We start from the raw sequence: 17,118 nt of genomic DNA on the forward strand, positions 1-17,118 counted from the left end.
CAAGCTTTATTTTTTTATTGGTGCGTTGGAAATAATTCATTGTGGGCAGAAAAAAAAAAAAGGGCACACACATTGTTCAAATGGCTCAATAAAAAAGGTAAAAAACAAATACTAGAACATATCGTTAGGTCAGTCGAGTATATTAATGGATCTGAACTGCAATCCCATCCAATATGATTGTGAGGGGGTCTGTACAGAATATTGGGCTGCTCTATCCCAATACTGAGCCAGACTCCCCCTTCACTGAACTAGTAAGGATGTGGACGCCCGAATCTACAATCCTGATCTGGGGACAATATTCTGGGGGTGTCAACATATAAAATGTAACCCACAGGCAAGGGGTGAAGTACATAACAGCCATTCAGATTACATCTTGCAAGAAAGTGTTAGCTGGCATCTGATTGGTTACCATGAACACCGCGCTCTCTATACATGACTACTCAGAGCAGTTTGCAGACTTTCATTAAAAAAAAAAAAAGTGACAAAAAGGTCAGACAGACATTGGTGGAGATTTACAGAGCAAAATGCACCAAAGTTCTGGCACAAAATGTGCCATAAAACTGGCATATATGCCATCCTCCAAATTGTTTCACATTTTTTGCCCCTTTCTAAACCATTTTGAAAAGTGTCTAGAGAAAGGGACGTGGTTAAGTGGCTGTAAAACGCGTCAGGTTTGTTAACATTGTGGCGCAAGGAAAGTCTTACGCGGCACGATATGGCTCAGCAAAATGAACGCCGTTCAACAAGACAGCTCGTTGATCGGCACTCGTTTGATCCTTTCACAAGGAGCCATGTATGGGGACAAGCGCTCATTACTACGATCGCTCGTCCCCATACATTTCTATCATGTTGGCAGCGCGTCTCCCTGTTTACACGGGATGATGTGCTGCCACCTAGCGACCGTTTTATTGGCCACATAAATAAGCTGGCCAGCCAATAAACAAGCAAAGGCTCATTCTTTGGCTTATGATTGCCCTAAATACACAGAGCAACGATTGGGAACGAGCGTTCATATGAATACTCAGTCTCGCAAGATGCACCAAATTTCTCGCACGCCGTTCACATGTGCCGGTCTGGTCTAGTTTTATACGGTATATTTTTAACACCGCATTAATAAATCTCCCCCAATGACTGATGGAAAGAGGCTAAAAGGTGCAGATTTCCATGTAGTCACCACATATTATGGGGGGGAATTTAATAAGACTGGTGTTTTAAACGCCAGTCTTAATATAAAGAAAGTTGGGGGTAAAATGTGGCTAATCTATCAAGCGGCATGCACCTCTTAATAAATTAGGCAAATCTCTGGCCGTCCATGCGCCAGAAAGTGGAATTTACAAGAGCTGGTGTAGATTTGTGCAATAACGTAAGGCGGTTTCTGGCAGAATGGTAAATCTTTCAGGCTGTGGATTGCCGTCCCCTTCCGCACTGCCCTCTTTTTCAAAAAGTGGCAGAAAAAAAGTCGCAATTTTTAACGCAAATTGTGACTTGCCTCATTTTCGACTTTTCTACACTAGAAACTGGCATTGAAAAGTTAATAAATTCCCCCCTCTGTGGTCAGATGTCATATTTAATGAGCCCAGAGAAGAAGACTTTAGTAAAAATATATACAGCACCCCCCCCATCCCTCTAATCCCCCATTGCCATAGACTGAATCCAATCTGTAAATTGCCAACAATGTGCTGGGGTGTTTTCCGCTCATTCATGAGAACAAAGACTGAACATCTCAGAATTCATCGTGCCGCCTCGTCAAATCTTCACCGTAGTTTGTGGCTTGACTACCCACAAACATATTCCAGTTGTCCAGGATTTCCTTCTTTGTCAGTTTATCATCCTTAAGAGTGAAAAGAGAAAATCACGTATGTGAATCACACTGTACATTACACACAAACATTTCTATGTACAAAAGCTATTGCATTGGAACACGTGTAGTAACTTTTTTTTAACACTAGGGGCAGCAGTCTATTACATTAAAGGAATGCTCTGGTTGACTGTATGCTTAGTGCAGGACCTGAGGGGAGGTGGATGACACAGTTTCTTTGAAGCCTCGTGTCATGCTCCGCCCACCGGGTCCTGCACTAATCGTACACAGTTTTCCTGGGACGTTCCTTTAAAAAGGGTCTGGAAACTGCATAGCGACCTCAGTTTCTATTCGGATGTCATGTCACCAGCACAGATCTGAGCAGTGTACTGACACTGGATGTGACATGCATCATGTGTGATCAATAAAAGCATAAAACACTTTGCACTCAGCAGGATCCAGCATTAGACGATTACTGAAGTACACAAAGGGAAATGCAATAAACACCTGCACCTTGTGTACTCAGAAGTGTCAGCAATTAGCACATCAATGACTGTATTTATACCAGTGTCACCTCTCCTGCCGCTCAACAAAGCAGAGGATCCTGGGAGTCAACAGTCGGGGTGAAGCCTCATCTCCAAAAACACGGAGCAGGTTCATTGCAGCCTGATGTTCTCCAGCGTCTAAACCGCATTCACAAGAGTAAAAACGGAAGCTTTTTTTGCGCCTAAATTACGTATGCAAAACCTGGAGTTCCCTCCATGAGAACAGGAGTTAAAGAGGCTCTGTCACCACATAAGGAATCCTGACACTTCTGAATCTTTTCTGTGAGATTTACAGCAAGGGAAACTAAATCTCGTTTACCTCCGTAATCTCGCGAGATTTCGTATCCGTTGCTGGAATCTCACAGAAAAGATTCAGAAGTGTCAGGATTCTGAGTACACGTGACGTCCAGGCTGGATGGTCATGTGTATTCATTATCAGGACACTGCAGTAACGTTAATCAAGCAGAATCGCTGTGTATGTGGCTGCAGATCATGTTCTAGTAAGAACAAGATTCTGCCGTCTAAACTCCTCTGTACAACGCCCACTTGGTCGAAAGTAAAAACACGCCCACTTGGGCATTAAGAAACTCATTAGCATAAACCAAAATCGCTCCTAACGTTGTGAAAATAGATTTTTTAAATAAGCATTACTGTCACCTACATTACAGCGCCCATCTCCTTATGTAGGAGACAGGGCACTTATAATGTGGTGACAGAGTCTCTTTAAAGACCTTTTACACCGACCAATGAGCTGGAAAATGAGCACTTGTAGGAACGATTGTTACTGATAGCGATCAGTTAATGAACGAGCAAATACTCGTTCGTTGGTTGATTGGCTATTTTATGCCGCTACAATTCTGGCCGAAAAACCGCACCAAACTGTGGTGCAGTATTTCGGCTGGAATGTCCGCTACAGAAAACACTTTAAAAAAAAAAATACTTACCCATAGACACACATCCCCCACCCCAGCCTTCTGGGATGAAATGTAATCCCATGTGACCAGTGCAGCCTGTGATTGGCTGCAGCAGTCACATGGGATGAAACGTCATCCCTGGAGGGCGAGCAGGACGCAGGAGCAGAGACCTGGGTAAGTATAAGATTTATTTTTCTGAGTTGCGATTCTTACGGCAGACTTACAGCTTTTCCACCACAAAATCTGCTATTTGTTGTGGGTTTTACCTCCCCATTGAATTCAAAGTGGAAAACCCACAACAGAATGGCAGAATAGCAATGATTCCGCAACATAAATTGACATGCTGCGGATTAAAAAAAATTATGCACTGCAAGCCAATTTAAGAATTTTTTTTCCGGCAGGTTTTTTAGGCAGCGTGTGGATGAGATTTGTTGAAACTATTACGCTGCGGATTTTCCGCAAAGAAATCAGTTGCGTAAAATCGGCACTGTTTACGCTATGTCTGAACCCGGCTGTATAGTCACGAGCATTACCCCATGTAAATTGATCGGCGTACGTTATAGAGCAATAATTTGCCCATCTAAAACTACCCTTAGCGCACCATTACAGAAAAATAGACTGATCGCATATTTGTTACAGGCTGGGTAAAGTTTAAGAAACCAACTTCCCCCCATAATTTATCGGATCGACTGCTCCATAATTATTAGACCATACCAAAGAGAAAATAGAGCTTGTAGTCAGAAATTATAGAAATATATACATTTTATTACACAAAATAACACACATTTAAAAACACATGATAATGAAGACTCTAGTACTGACACTGTGGTACATGGTTCAGCACGGAGACATACTAGATAAAGCGGTATACTGGCATAGAATGCAGGCTATATACACTGCCCACATAGATACTGCACTATCACATCAGATGGATTGTGTATTGATTGCCCATAGTGTCCTCACAATCTTATAAATTTAAAGGCTAATGCCGGATACAGGGAGGATCAACAGGGGGCCAAACGCGCGTACCCCCTGAGGAAGCAACCATTAACAGCGAAACGCGCGTTGGGGTTCCCTGTGGTGGATTCTGCACGGATGTGCGTAGACAATTTTCATTCCTTCAAATGGGTAAGCTTGCATTGCTATATTGCTCACTTTAACAATTGTTTGGCCCCTTAGTGGCTCGGTGAGAAATAGGACAACTCCCCTCTGGCAAGTGCCATTTGTACGGGAGTAAATTAGGGAATTGTAATTTATGCAATACACTGCGTGATCTACAAGCTGTGCGTCTCCATCTACTGAATGTGGCTGTCAGGACATGTTGTAGTTGTGAAACAGATGGAAAGCCACAGGTTGGTGACCACTGCAATACTTATGGAGACTCCGCCTCAGAAAACTCCAGCATTTTTAGCCCCACCCTCAGAAACTTCTATTCCACAATGCGGCAGAGGATGAGCGGGAATGTTTCGGGATCCGCTGCAGTGTACAGCCGACCTCTTACCTTGTCCTTGTCAGACTCGTATAGAAGATGCTTGGCCTCTAAGTCCGCGTGGTCATAGTCCTGCGGGTGGATCCAGTGGCTGATCTCTGACCGGTCCATCTTGCCATCCTTATTCAAGTCACGGTGATCTTTAAACTGCTGGCGCTCAGTTTTAACCCAATCAGGCTCTGGTTCATCAGCTTCAGGTGTGTACATGTCAGCTGAGGGAAGCAACCAGGTTAATGAGGTGGTCTCTTCATTATTCACTATTATAAGGGAATATTAATATCATTCAACTGAAAGCGGCGATCAGCTGATACTGCCAAGGAAAGTGGTGTCTGCCATCTACAGAGAAAATATAGTATTACATGATGGTCACTGAGATAAACGGGGAGGGTGGAACATGTATTACGTGGCTGTGTCCGCCAGAGTGAGACGCTCTACGTTAGTGGCTCTGGCTAAAAGAGGGAGATCCAAAATGGGAGACGTTCATATGTCCTAATAGGACTTAAGGGATGGGGTTTTCTTAGTGAGACAATCCCTTTAATGTTTGTAGGAAATATATTATTTTATATCTCCATCAACCTAACTTACCTATGTATTCATGAACATCCACTGATCCATCTCCGTTTTTATCGATGTCCTCTATGGTTTCCTGTAAAAGACAAAATTAATGTAAAAAAAAAAAACAACTTAAAAAAAAAAATTCACGTCTAATTTAACCTGAGACCGTTTTAGTTTAAAAAAAATATTATTTTTTGAATGATAAACAGCAAAGTTAGATTGTACCCCACGCAGGGGGATGAAGAAAGGTACACAGAAAATAAGGGAAAAGGGCATGGGAAAAAAAACCAAAAACAGATCCACATCACATCAGGAGTATATAGCCACGTTGCAGATCAATGGAAAAGATCAATACTGGCAGCGACACTATAGATCCAGAATCTGCTGTACATCTAAAAGATATTGTAATAATACCGGGTGAAAGGGAGAGATTGTAACGCACGTCCCGTGAGTTGGAGGAAGAGCCAAATTTTCAGAAATGCATCAAAAAGTATCGGATTTGAAAGGCTTCCAACTTTTCGTAAGTTACAATCCTGTTATCCAACACTACAGAGAGATGACGTCAGATCGCCATGTAGAAGCGACATGAATCCTGGAAGTTAATAGTATGTACTGAGAAAGTTTAAAGTTGGACAACCCAGATGGTTCAGTCCCAATAGACAAACCACTTTGGGAAGGTGGTTCCCAAGACTTCAGAAATAGAGAAAATACTGGACCAAAATGAGATCACTATGGTACAGGCCCACCACGTATGACACACGTAGCACCTTCCATGTCACATCCACTAAAACAGGAGGCCGGGACCGATGGGTAGATGGAGTGTAAACGCCAAGAGACCAGGTGTGTCCTGTGAAGAATTTTCAAGGAGATCACGAAAAAAGGGAGATCAGATTCTGATCGTACCCATAAGGGACCGACACAGGAGGATTGAGAAGATCTTGGCCAATTGGGCCACACCATAATATTGGGAACCAATGTCTTACATTTACAGTAAAACATAATCTTCCTCAAAATACAGGGATTCTTGTAAGCCAGCGAACGGGACTGGGATATGAAGGGACCGAAATAAATACAAGGGAGAAAGGACCACCTTCTTGATGGTATGTATTCTACCTATACACGAAATATGTCACCTTGGTAGATCTTTCCTATGGGATTTAAACATAGGAGGGGAGTTCATTTTGTAGAGGGTCTCTACGTGAGCGGTCAAGGAAATACCTAAATAGAGCAGGAAATGCTTTTTAGCTTGAACCCCACAAAAACAGGGTTCAAAAGTTTTGCATAGAAGATGGGATCTTTGCAATATAGGATTTGGGAATTTGAAGCCCTGAGGAAAGATTTGGCTGCTTTAACCAGAGAAGGGGGGGGGGAGGGGGGGGGGGTTGGAGAATCTTTACAAAGACAGGCGGATAACCAGCTAAAATATTCTCCTGTTTACTTTTTTTTAATTAAATGCGGTCATTGGAGCCTATCATGATCTGTTGAGGTGGAGACTTCCATAGATTTACTACTCTAACTGTAAAGAACCCTTTCTTCCACATGTGAATAATGTCCTTGAACACAATAAATTAAAAATTGTGGACATTCCTTTGCAATGACCGTATACATTAAACCCTCTCCAGCGGATTTATACAGAATATATTATAGGTTTTTATGCAGCCTAACAGTTTTCCCCCAGGTATTGGAGTCTCTTCCCATGCTCCAAATAATTACAAAAATACTTGCCACATAATGAGTTCATCCTTCCCATAAGTCATTCTCAAAACTTGAAAATGCAGTTGGTTTGTGTTTTTTTTTTTCCCCGCTGGGCTCCTGACACTGTCCAGCTGTACCTGCCTGTGACATGAAGGGAACACGGATCACCAGCGAAATAGATATTTTTGACCTTGCTCAGCTTCTATGATTTTATTTAAAAAAACAGCGTTCCCTCCATGTGACAGATTTCCAGTGTGAAGAGCCCAGCAAACAGCTCCTTATATCTCAGCATCTCACATGAGAATGAATGGAATAGTGTGATTATTTTCAGTCACAATTTAAAGGGGTTTTCCCCATAAACATTTATCACCTATACACAGGATAGGTCATATAGGTCTGATCCGGGTGGGGGGGGGGGCGGGGTTAACATTTGTGAATGGAGGGGTAAGCGAACATACGCAGTACCGCTCCATGTACGGTCTATGGGATTGCCAGTGATAGACTGAGGCAGAGTGCTGTATTCAGCTGTCTTATTGACAGTGAGTAGAGGGGTGCTGCGCACGCTCGGCCACCGCTCCATTCACATAGGGGACCCTCGTTTTCATGATCGGGGAGGGTGGCGGCGATTGAACCCCCACCGATCATGTGATAAATGTGTGAGAAAACCCCCTTAATGTTCAGCAGTTAGACTTCAAACAGGCAATAGAATGCATGTTAACTACTTCAAAGACCCCCCCCCCCCCCGCCCAAATAAATAAATAAATAAATGGAAATAAGCAACGCTTACCGTGACTACAACGTCTTGCATATAATCAAACTCTTCTGGGTGCAGGAATGCCGTGAACTCTTCCCTGGTGGCGATCAGGTCGCCATCCTTGTCCGCTTGCTTGAATCTTCTCTCATCACGTTTCATCATTTTTCTGTATTTTTCTTTATCAACAACATCATAAAACTCAACTTCTCCTGAGAAACAAGACATTCAGTATTTTTGATCAGTTTACAAGGAGAACGAGTCACCAAGAATTTGTGCGGCAGAACGTAAGACTCTATTCACACAACGCCTGCCTCGTACGTCGGGGGGCATCCATCTGATTACCTGACACATACCTCAGATGTATGGCACTTTATAGACATACTTCTCCCATAGGACACTTTTTTGGCATCTGTCAGGTGAATAGGACCCTATGGATACGGTCGGAGTGCGCTCCGAGAGCTTATCTGGCGAATACGCCAAATGAACAATGCAGACGCAGTGACCAGACCCTTACATATTGGACATTAATTATGTTAAAAGTCTTACCATACAAAGCTAGATCTATACATTGGGAACTGGTTAAAGGAACACCTGGCATTACCTAATGTATGGGCAGAGGGGGCGGCGCATGGCACAGGGATTCGCTCTGTAAATGCCTGTGTGCTCCTCCCTCAGGCCATGCACTAGGAATAACACAGTATGTTTTGCCTGGAGTGTTCCTTTAAATGATCCAAAATACACATCCCCAGGACATCTCCTTTCTGTACGCTAGTATTTTACTCCACTATACATCACCCCACAACATGCATAGTAAGAGAATGAAAGCATAATCCTGCCCAGGAGCAAGCATTCCACCCAAACTGCACCCAAACCAGCCAAGAAAGCCAATGTGCGCCCATAAGAGAGGAATATGGGTGTCCGCCCCAAAGTTCGAGCAGGTCTCATGGGTTATAGTCTCATAGATGGGCCATGTAATGTGTGTTTTCTTAGGACCTCCTCCGTGATCAAGAAATCAGATCTTTGCAGGTTTACAATGGACCATAGGAAGGTTTTACGAATAGTAGCTCAATGGTGAGGAGCACAAAGATGTGAGAGAGTCAACCATAGAGATATATATTAAGGACGGGGTGAGTAAAGGCAGCGTGTGTTAGCCATGCAAGGTGTCATAGCCAAAGGGTCCGTCCAGTAGAAGTACAGTCAATGCAAATCATGCAGAAATAGCCTTCTTAATGGCTGCTTTTTGACAAATTAAAGAGGTTCTCCATCCAAGTCTATTGGTGAAAATCTGATTAATGGTGCAGGCTGACATGCAGTATGGCCGTGCTGCCAAGCTGCTCCCGCCAAGGGCAATCCAGCTTTGAGCTGAACAGTCATGCCTGACAGACTGGTTGCTACGGATACATTGCCTAACTACAGGTTTTAAAATGACAGTTGTCATGCAGCATAAGTCCCTAGCAACCAATCTTTGTCAGATTATTCAGGTCTTTAGCGGACGGAGCAGCAATGGGCAGGGAGGCCTCACAGCACGCAAACCAGGTTTACCCCCATATAACTTTAGGTGAAGAGCGTCTTTAAGAAGCGGGGCAGTTTGACGGAGCCCTCCACACTGAAGACCGGCAATGCTCTCATCCCCTTACCTGCAGCATACCCATAAGTGGTCTTCTTGTACTCTTCCCAGGATATCTTATGGTCTTTGTTCTCATCGTAATCTGCCCAGTGTTTGTTCACGTTCTCATAGACGTATCGGTTCTGGGTGTGTGTGATCCAATCGCTCAGCTCTCCACCAGTAATAAAGCCATCTTTATCCTGGTCTATCTTATCAACTATCTTCCTGCAGGTGAGAGAGAGGAAAGAGCAATGAAGAGGACCATTCTCGTACCTATGAGATGGGAGTACGTCTGTTTGGAGTACTCCTCCCACGACACAGATCCGTCGTGGTTCTTATCATACAGCAGCACCTGCTTATCCACATCCTCGAAGACAAATCGTCTGTGCACAAACTTCATCCAGGCCAAGATCTCAGGTGCTGTGACATAGGAGTCATTATTACTGTCAATCTTATCAACTATCTTCCTGCAATGAACCAAAAACTGCACGCGTTAATACCGGAGCGTTATCTCCTGTGCTAAGCAGAAATACAGTAAGCATTAGAGGTTATGCGCCGAGGGTCCGGCAGGATGTACATTTAAAGGGCTTCTCCGCTTTCATACAACCCCAGGTCATAGAGCCTTTTAAGGCAAGTCTATCCAGTAGTGGGAACCCCCCGACTCAGGACTCCCCTGCTACAGGGATGCTCAATGTAATGTCATGGACGTCCATTGCTTGTCCTCATCATGTCCTGCATATAGTAACTGCAGCATCAAAACGCAGTCACTAAAGCTGCCCATACACTCACAATAGCGGTCAGCCGACAACTATTCCTCCTGACTCTCCCCATATACGTATACGCTCGGGGAGAGGGGAATATGCCACTTCCAGGCACCTCTTGCATCGTCTTATCTACCACTGGAACAAGGGATCGGGCATGTTGACACGGCCTATTTTCGGGCGAAAAAAAAAATAAAAAAAATCGGAAGCAGAACGCCTCCAGACATCTGCCCATTGATTTCAATGGGAAAACTGCGTTCTATTCCGATGGAGAGTTATTCGCTGCGTTTTTTATTATGCGTTAAAAAAAAAAAAAAAAAAGCCGTGAAGAAGTGCAGGACACTTGACACTTTTTGGGACGTTTTTGGAGGAGTTTTTCATTGACTATCGAAAAAAGCTAAAAAAAACGGCCGTAAAAACGCGAGGGGCTTAAAAAAAACTTCTGAAAATCAGGAGCTGTTTTCCCTTGAAAACAGCTCCATATTTTCAGACGTTTTTGCTCACTGCGTGTGAACATACCCTAAAATTCAACATTTCGGATCCTTCTTTTCTCCAACATCTGCTGTCGGGGGAGGGTTGGGATACTCCCATGCACATTAAACAGCCCGTCACGCCGAAATGGGCAGGATAGGATGATTTTCATTTAATGTGTATGGGCACGTTGAGGCTAGGGCTCCACAGCGTTACTAGCGAGACACAGTAAAGCCACGAGATTACCACGACTAACTTTCACCATAACCATTAACATTGGTAAAAAAGTTGCATAGGACCTTGCCATCTTTACAAAAAAAAAAAAAAAAAATAACTTAGACCACATCGAATTCTTGCTTGCTTGCACACACAAACATTGAAGTTGTGTTAGGGTATGTTCACACTCGTAACCAAAAATGGCTGAAAATACAGAGCTGTTTTCAAGGGAAAACAGCCCCTGAACTTCAGTAACTAGCGTTTTTTTCCGCCCATATTTGGAGCTGTTTTTCTATTGAGTCAATGAAAAATGGCTCAAGTAGTGACATGCTCTTTTTACGGGGCATCTCTTTACGTGCTGTTATTTGAAAATGAGGCATAAAATAACGCCCCGTCGAAACAGAACACCGTATTTCCCATTGAAATCAATTAGCTGTCCATGTAATGAATGAATATGCCGGGTACTCCGGAACGAGACTAGCTCATAGCGCTCTGTTCATAGATGGGGGACCTAAAATGGGGATCCACTCTGTTGACTAATGCCCTAATACAGTATTTGCAATGGGGTTGTCTAAAAATGGATGTGCATTAGACTCATCAATAGTGAGAAGGCGTAAGTAAGCGTGCAGTCACACGTGGCAAATGTGATTTGTATTTCCGCAGAAAACGCTACAATATAGGCCTATGGGAAAAATATTCTGCAGGTCAAGAAAATAAATCCGTCTGAGTTACGGAATATTTTTCAGCTTAGACGTTGGAAAAATACAGCTGCATGCGGAGCTACTTTTTCTGGCATTTTAACAGAATCGGCAATGGAGGATCCTAACAGAGCATCCGATGCAAATGTGAACAGAGCTGAACTCAAACTGAAGGAGCCCTAGATCCTTGCGCAATGTTCTACTGATCTTCTTACAAGGACTGAACCTGCACTCAGCCAAGATGATCGATTCATGTTTATAGACACCACAGAATGTGGTAAAGATCCCCTGCCCTGTCTTATAGAAGGGATTCAAGTAAGAACTATATATCAGAATCGCTCAGAAGCCAATTCCTTAAAGGAGTATTCCCATTTTAGACATTTATGGCATATCCACAGGAAAAAGTATGCCAAACCGGGAGTCTCCCATATGGGAATTCCAGAAACAGCCGATCAAGCGCTGCTCGGCTGTTTCCATAACTCCCATTGAGCAGAACAGAGAGAGCGCACGTATGCGTGTCATCCTCTCCATTAATTCCAATCTGGAATCACAAGCTGGCGGCTGCCACACCAGGCCAAATGGTGTCGGATGACCTCTGTTCTCAATATAAGTGCTGGGACCCGCATCTCTCCTGTGGATATGCTATAAATGTCTAAGATGGGAATACTACTTTAAAAAGTGTTATCTGAGAGATAGGCAAAAAGGTCTGTTCTTATTCGCCCAGGAACTGCACCACTCCTGTTGATTGGTTGCATCTGGTATTGCAGCTTAGTCTTCATTCACATCTGGGTCGGGACGGAGGTTTGTGGATTCGGTCGGAGGTTTCAGTCAGGGGAACCCATGAACAGAATCCAAACTGAAATCATAGGTTTCCGTTTGTATCACCAGTGATTTCAATGGTGACGGATCCGGTGCAAATGGTTTCTGTTTGTCACTTTTGTTTAAGGGCTCCGTCGTTTCGACGGAATCAATACCGTAGTCGACTGCGCTATTCATTCCGTTACAACGACGGAACCCTTACACAACGGTGACAAACAGAAACCATTTGCACCGGATCCGTCACCATTGAAATCAATGGTGATGCAAACGGAAACCTATGGTTTCCGTTCATGGGTTCCCCTGACCGAAAGGTCCGACAGAACCTATGAACGGGGTCCCGACGCAGATGTGAACAAAGCCTTAGATCCATTCACTTGAATGCTGCAATACCAGACACAGACCACAAGCAAGAATGGTGCTGTTTCTGGTAAATGGATTTTGTCCTTGGTTGGACTCAGACCCAAGACCCAAGACCCCAGCGATGATACAAGAGAAGAGTGCTAACCACCGAGCCAACATGCAGCTACAAACTGGCACACGACATTTCATGATTGAATGGACTGTGGTGAATGGACTGTGGTGTAAGAGGAAACATAAAAATATAAGAAGATCATTGCAAACTAGAAGTTACATGGGACTGGTGCGTGTGGATGTGAACAGATGTGTTCTTCATCCTTAAAGGGGCGGGATCTGAAACACTGGACATTCCTTCCTATTCTTATCCCTCCTACTTTAAGAAAGAAGAAAAAAAATATCTGGATACTGCCACGTTAACAGTCTGGAATGTTCCCGAGCTCCCCCTCCCCCTGAGGCTCTTTGTAGGGTGGGAGATGTGTAGACTGTTCCTCCCCGATGCAGGATGTGTGCGAGATACAGAGATACAGCTGCTCTATAGTCATCTATCCGTCCTTCTCCCCAGTACAAAGTCAATGGAGATCTGCTGGGCACTGCAATATATTATGGGCTGTGCCCATGGAGGGTCACCAATACGGCTCATTTACTCGACCTTTGTGCAGCTTTTTACATCTGGAACCAATCATTTCCAATCTTATGCATAGACCAGGACCCTAAAGTTAACCCCAGAGTCACAGTAAGATACAGACCACGTCCTATTAAAGCCATACCCCATATTCCGATAGGAGAAAGCGGCCACTTTGGAATTTTGTGGGTTGCCAGAAATTTTTCGATGACCTGTTTCGGAACTAGCGGTCAGACATGACCCACAGCGAGCAACGTATTCTGGGACAAGAAGCAAAACCTAAAATCTAGTAACTGGCCACTATCAATGTACCTACCACAATTAGGTGACCAAATCTGGAGGAGTATCACTTTTTAACCCTTCATTCACCGCACAGGTGGGGGTCCCCGCACTTCTACTGATGTTCTCTCCCAACACCTGGCACATCAGCAGATCCTGAACAACCCCTTTAATAACACAACTGCCGTAACACGGCCACACATAGCTCATGGTCCTTAACCTGCGGCACTCCGCCTATTGCAAGATTACAACTCTCAGCATAATGGGAGTTGTAGTCTTGCAACAACACACATTGGGGCACGCTGTAGAACAACGCCTGTCTTGGTCTAGCCTCGCACTTATGGGGGTTTTAGTAAAAAGCAACAACTGGTGGTGAAGAATTTTGTACATCACCTCCTACACGGAATAGAGAACGGTCTACAATATCACGCTGGATCAGACGTAGTATCATGTAATCGCACAGGTGGGACCAAGACCGGGGCGTGCGCAACCCTCTAGTCAGAAGAAACACGTTTTGGGGCATCTATTCGATGAGGTTACCAACGGCAACCAGCACACAAAATCTTGTGCCAATTACATCCGGGAAAATGCATGGTGAGTTTTGCCAGGGACCGGTTTGCTCAATGCCAGCGCTGTAAACACACCGAGTGCTAACATGCATGATTGGATCTAAAACTTATCCTAAGCTTGTTAAAGGGTTAAACAGCCGTTTCTTACCCCAGTCTCTCTTGGCTTTCTTCAGGAGTGAGCTGATCAAAAGTCTTCGCCTCTTCTTTGCCTAGAAAGGCTTCATGGTCATACTGGAAGTCCGTGCTGTCGTCATGTGTGTGGTCACTCAGGTCCTTGCTGTGGTGGATACGATGGTCTCGCTTATCCTGAGTGGGTACACACGCCACCCAGTAGGCACAAATGCCCAGCACCAGCAGTACGAGAAGTGCCCGCATTCTTCCACCAGTGGCCGCCCTGTAATACCCAAACTTTATGTTACCATTTGCCGATGTACCTATTATGACCTTGGCGGTCTCCAACCTGTGGCTCTCTAAGTGTTGCAGAATTACAACGCTTAGCATGCTGGGAGTTGTAGTTCTGGAAAACTCCTGGAAAGCCACAGTTTAGCATTGTAATCTGCTAGGTATTTTGAAGCAAATATTTCATTGTGAAATGATACAAAGTATTTTCTGCACATTATATATTACATTATATACATGCATACTTCTTACTTTACTGCAGTTATATTCCTTATAGATTACATGATCACCCCCAAAACCTACTCCACCCTGCTCCCCTATTCTGGACTTTACCTTTTGCAGCTTCTTCAGCCTCCAATCTCCGGTGATAGCAGTTTGTGCGTTTTTTGCTCCTGCACGGCCCCTTTAAAATGCTCGCATCAAGTAGGCGTGAAAGAGGCGGGTCCTTACCAATTAGAATATTAGAACGCCCACCGGGGGCGTGGCCAGAGAAAGTTCTGGACTGAGCGCTAGTGTCTTATTGGTTGGTGCTCGCCACGTTGACACGACCACGTGTTTGTGTGGCGTTTGTCTGGGTGTTGCCGTGCCGCACTCGGGCGGAATGTCAGCTGGTCGGTGTGTTGCCAAGCAACGCCCTAAACGTTCAGGCGTTTTTATTTACTTGTGCCTGGTTGGGACAAAAATGGTTGGAGTTCGATTTCTTTAGGTGACTGATTCTAGAAAGTGGGGACTATAATATACCGGAGACAATAATACATCATGGGGCGTTGCTTGGTCGATGGAAGCAGGCAGCTCAACGAGGAGGATTTATTCATGAAATCGGGTGCAGGGAAAAGTGTTGCCCATAGCAACCAACATGTAGAAAATGAAAGCAGCAATCTAATTGGTTGCTAGGAGCAACTGCTCTACTTTTCCCTTGCACTAGTTTTCATCCATTTCCGCAAATGTACTTGGTGTATCAGGGGTAGAAATCATATTCCGAAATGAAGGTTAAAACGAATGGCGACCATACAATGCGCACGCTGTGGTAGTTTTCTAAGCAAATTTGTCGCAGCGTAATACAGTACCAGCAAATTAAACGAGACTTCAAGTAATCTCATCTAAACGTTGCAACATTTTTCCGCACGTAAATTGACCTGCGGTGCGGATTTAAAAATCTTTATTTCGCGTTTGAGGGTCAGAATTGTGTCAAACAAGTTTATTAAAAAAACGCACAAAATCTGCAGCATAAAATCCACACCTGTTTCCGCATCAAAATGTAAAAACTGCGCCTAAAAATGCCATATTAAGTGCGGATTTTAACCGTGGAATTACCTGCGCTTATCTGCTGTTTGAAGGCGGTTATTTTTACATCAAATTACGCAATGTGTGCATAGAGCTTAAGGCAATTTTCACACAGGGCGGATACGTAAAAGTACACAGCGTATCCGCCGTCCTCTCCGCAGGTAATTCTGGTTGAAAAACCGCACCAAATTGTGGTGCAGTTTTTCGGCCGGGATGTCCATGGGGGAAAACCGCAGGTAGAAAAAAAACAAACTATACTTACCCGTAGTCATGGCGACGCGTCCCTCTGATATCCTGCAGCCCGGCCTCCTGGGATGACGTTTCATCCCATGTGACCACAGCAGCCTGTGATTGGCTGGGGCAGTCACATAGGATAAAATATCATCCCTGGAAGCCGGGCTGGACGCAGAAGCAGAGAGATCTGGGTAGGTATAACCTTTTTTTTTGTCTCTGATGAGCTGTGTTTTTTTGCTGTGGAATCGCAGCTTTTCTGCTGCAAAAATATAAAATTCATCTTCTGTTTGTTGCTGGTTTTACCTCCCCATTAAAGGGAAGGTGTCATGAATTTTTAATTTTTTTTTATATTGCTTTTAGTATGATAATAAAATAAATTTTATTTATTTGTGTTCTCGTGTTCTACTTTTTACTTTGTTCTTACATTTACTTCTCTATGGGGGCTGCCATTTTTTTTTAAATCTCTGTATATGTCGATTAACAACACATACAGAGATGGAATCGGGAATGGGAATGGGAGCCGTTCCATTCACTATAGCGTACGCCGTCTGTGTGGGAAGCCGATGACGGACAGTAAGATGACGACTTCCGGCCACAGCTTCCGGCCATATGTTCAGGGAAGTGAAGGCACGTGGCGTAGGAGCGGAGGCGGCAGCGGCAGCAGGAGCAGGTAATTTATGTTTGTGTATGTGATGTGTATTATGTTCGTGTATGTTCGTGTTATACTGTCTTCTGAGCCTTGTATCTAATCCTCCTACACTGTGCAGTCGCTCAGAAAATGGCGGCACACAGTGTAGAAGGTTTGAAGATTCAACCCCCTCCTCCTGGCACTAGCCAGAATAAGGGAGGGGGGATTGTGTGAGGACACTAGAGGAGTGTGTGTTTACCCCAAATTTGCAGCATAAAGCAATGAGGTTGCTTTACCACAATGACCATGCTGCAATTTTGGGAACTGCTCCCTCTAGTGGCCAGCACATGGAAATTAGAAATTAGAATCTAATTTATAATATTTCCTGACTTGTGAAAAAATTAAAAAAATCAAAACAGTGTGTA

At 44.1% G+C, this 17,118-nt stretch overlaps 1 protein-coding gene across 2 annotated transcripts; it reads right to left on the reverse strand.

The window, feature by feature from the left end:
• On the reverse strand, window positions 1-15,268 carry RCN3 (reticulocalbin 3). 2 transcript variants are annotated; one of them, XM_075840233.1, is made up of 7 exons: window positions 14,881-15,268; window positions 14,297-14,542; window positions 9,630-9,823; window positions 7,784-7,959; window positions 5,332-5,392; window positions 4,759-4,958; window positions 1-1,831 (listed from the first exon to the last, which is right to left on the reverse strand). In XM_075840233.1, the coding sequence occupies exons 2-7, from the start codon at window positions 14,521-14,523 to the stop codon at window positions 1,724-1,726; spliced, it is 966 nt and encodes a 321-aa protein (XP_075696348.1). In that variant the 5' UTR covers window positions 14,524-14,542; window positions 14,881-15,268; the 3' UTR covers window positions 1-1,723. The 2 variants fall into 2 exon arrangements, with proteins under 2 accessions (XP_075696348.1, XP_075696347.1); XM_075840232.1 differs by lacking the exon at window positions 9,630-9,823 and adding an exon at window positions 9,388-9,581 and having other exon boundaries at window positions 14,881-15,257.
• Window positions 15,269-17,118: the final 1,850 nt, after the last annotated feature.

This window comes from Rhinoderma darwinii, chromosome 10, assembly GCF_050947455.1.
Source record: "Rhinoderma darwinii isolate aRhiDar2 chromosome 10, aRhiDar2.hap1, whole genome shotgun sequence".
In the NCBI taxonomy this organism is placed as follows: Eukaryota; Metazoa; Chordata; class Amphibia; order Anura; family Rhinodermatidae; genus Rhinoderma; species Rhinoderma darwinii.

Excerpts from the sequence above, each read along its gene's own strand:
- RCN3 (XM_075840233.1), bottom strand. The coding sequence starts at position 14,523 with ATGCGGGCACTTCTCGTACTGCTGGTGCTGGGCATTTGTGCCTACTGG. Across the intron at positions 5,393-7,783 it reads TGCAAGACGTTGTAGTCACG|GAAACCATAGAGGACATCGA; the intron begins GTAAGCGTTGCT and ends TGTCTTTTACAG. Across the intron at positions 1,832-4,758 it reads ACGAGTCTGACAAGGACAAG|GATGATAAACTGACAAAGAA; the intron begins GTAAGAGGTCGG and ends TTCACTCTTAAG.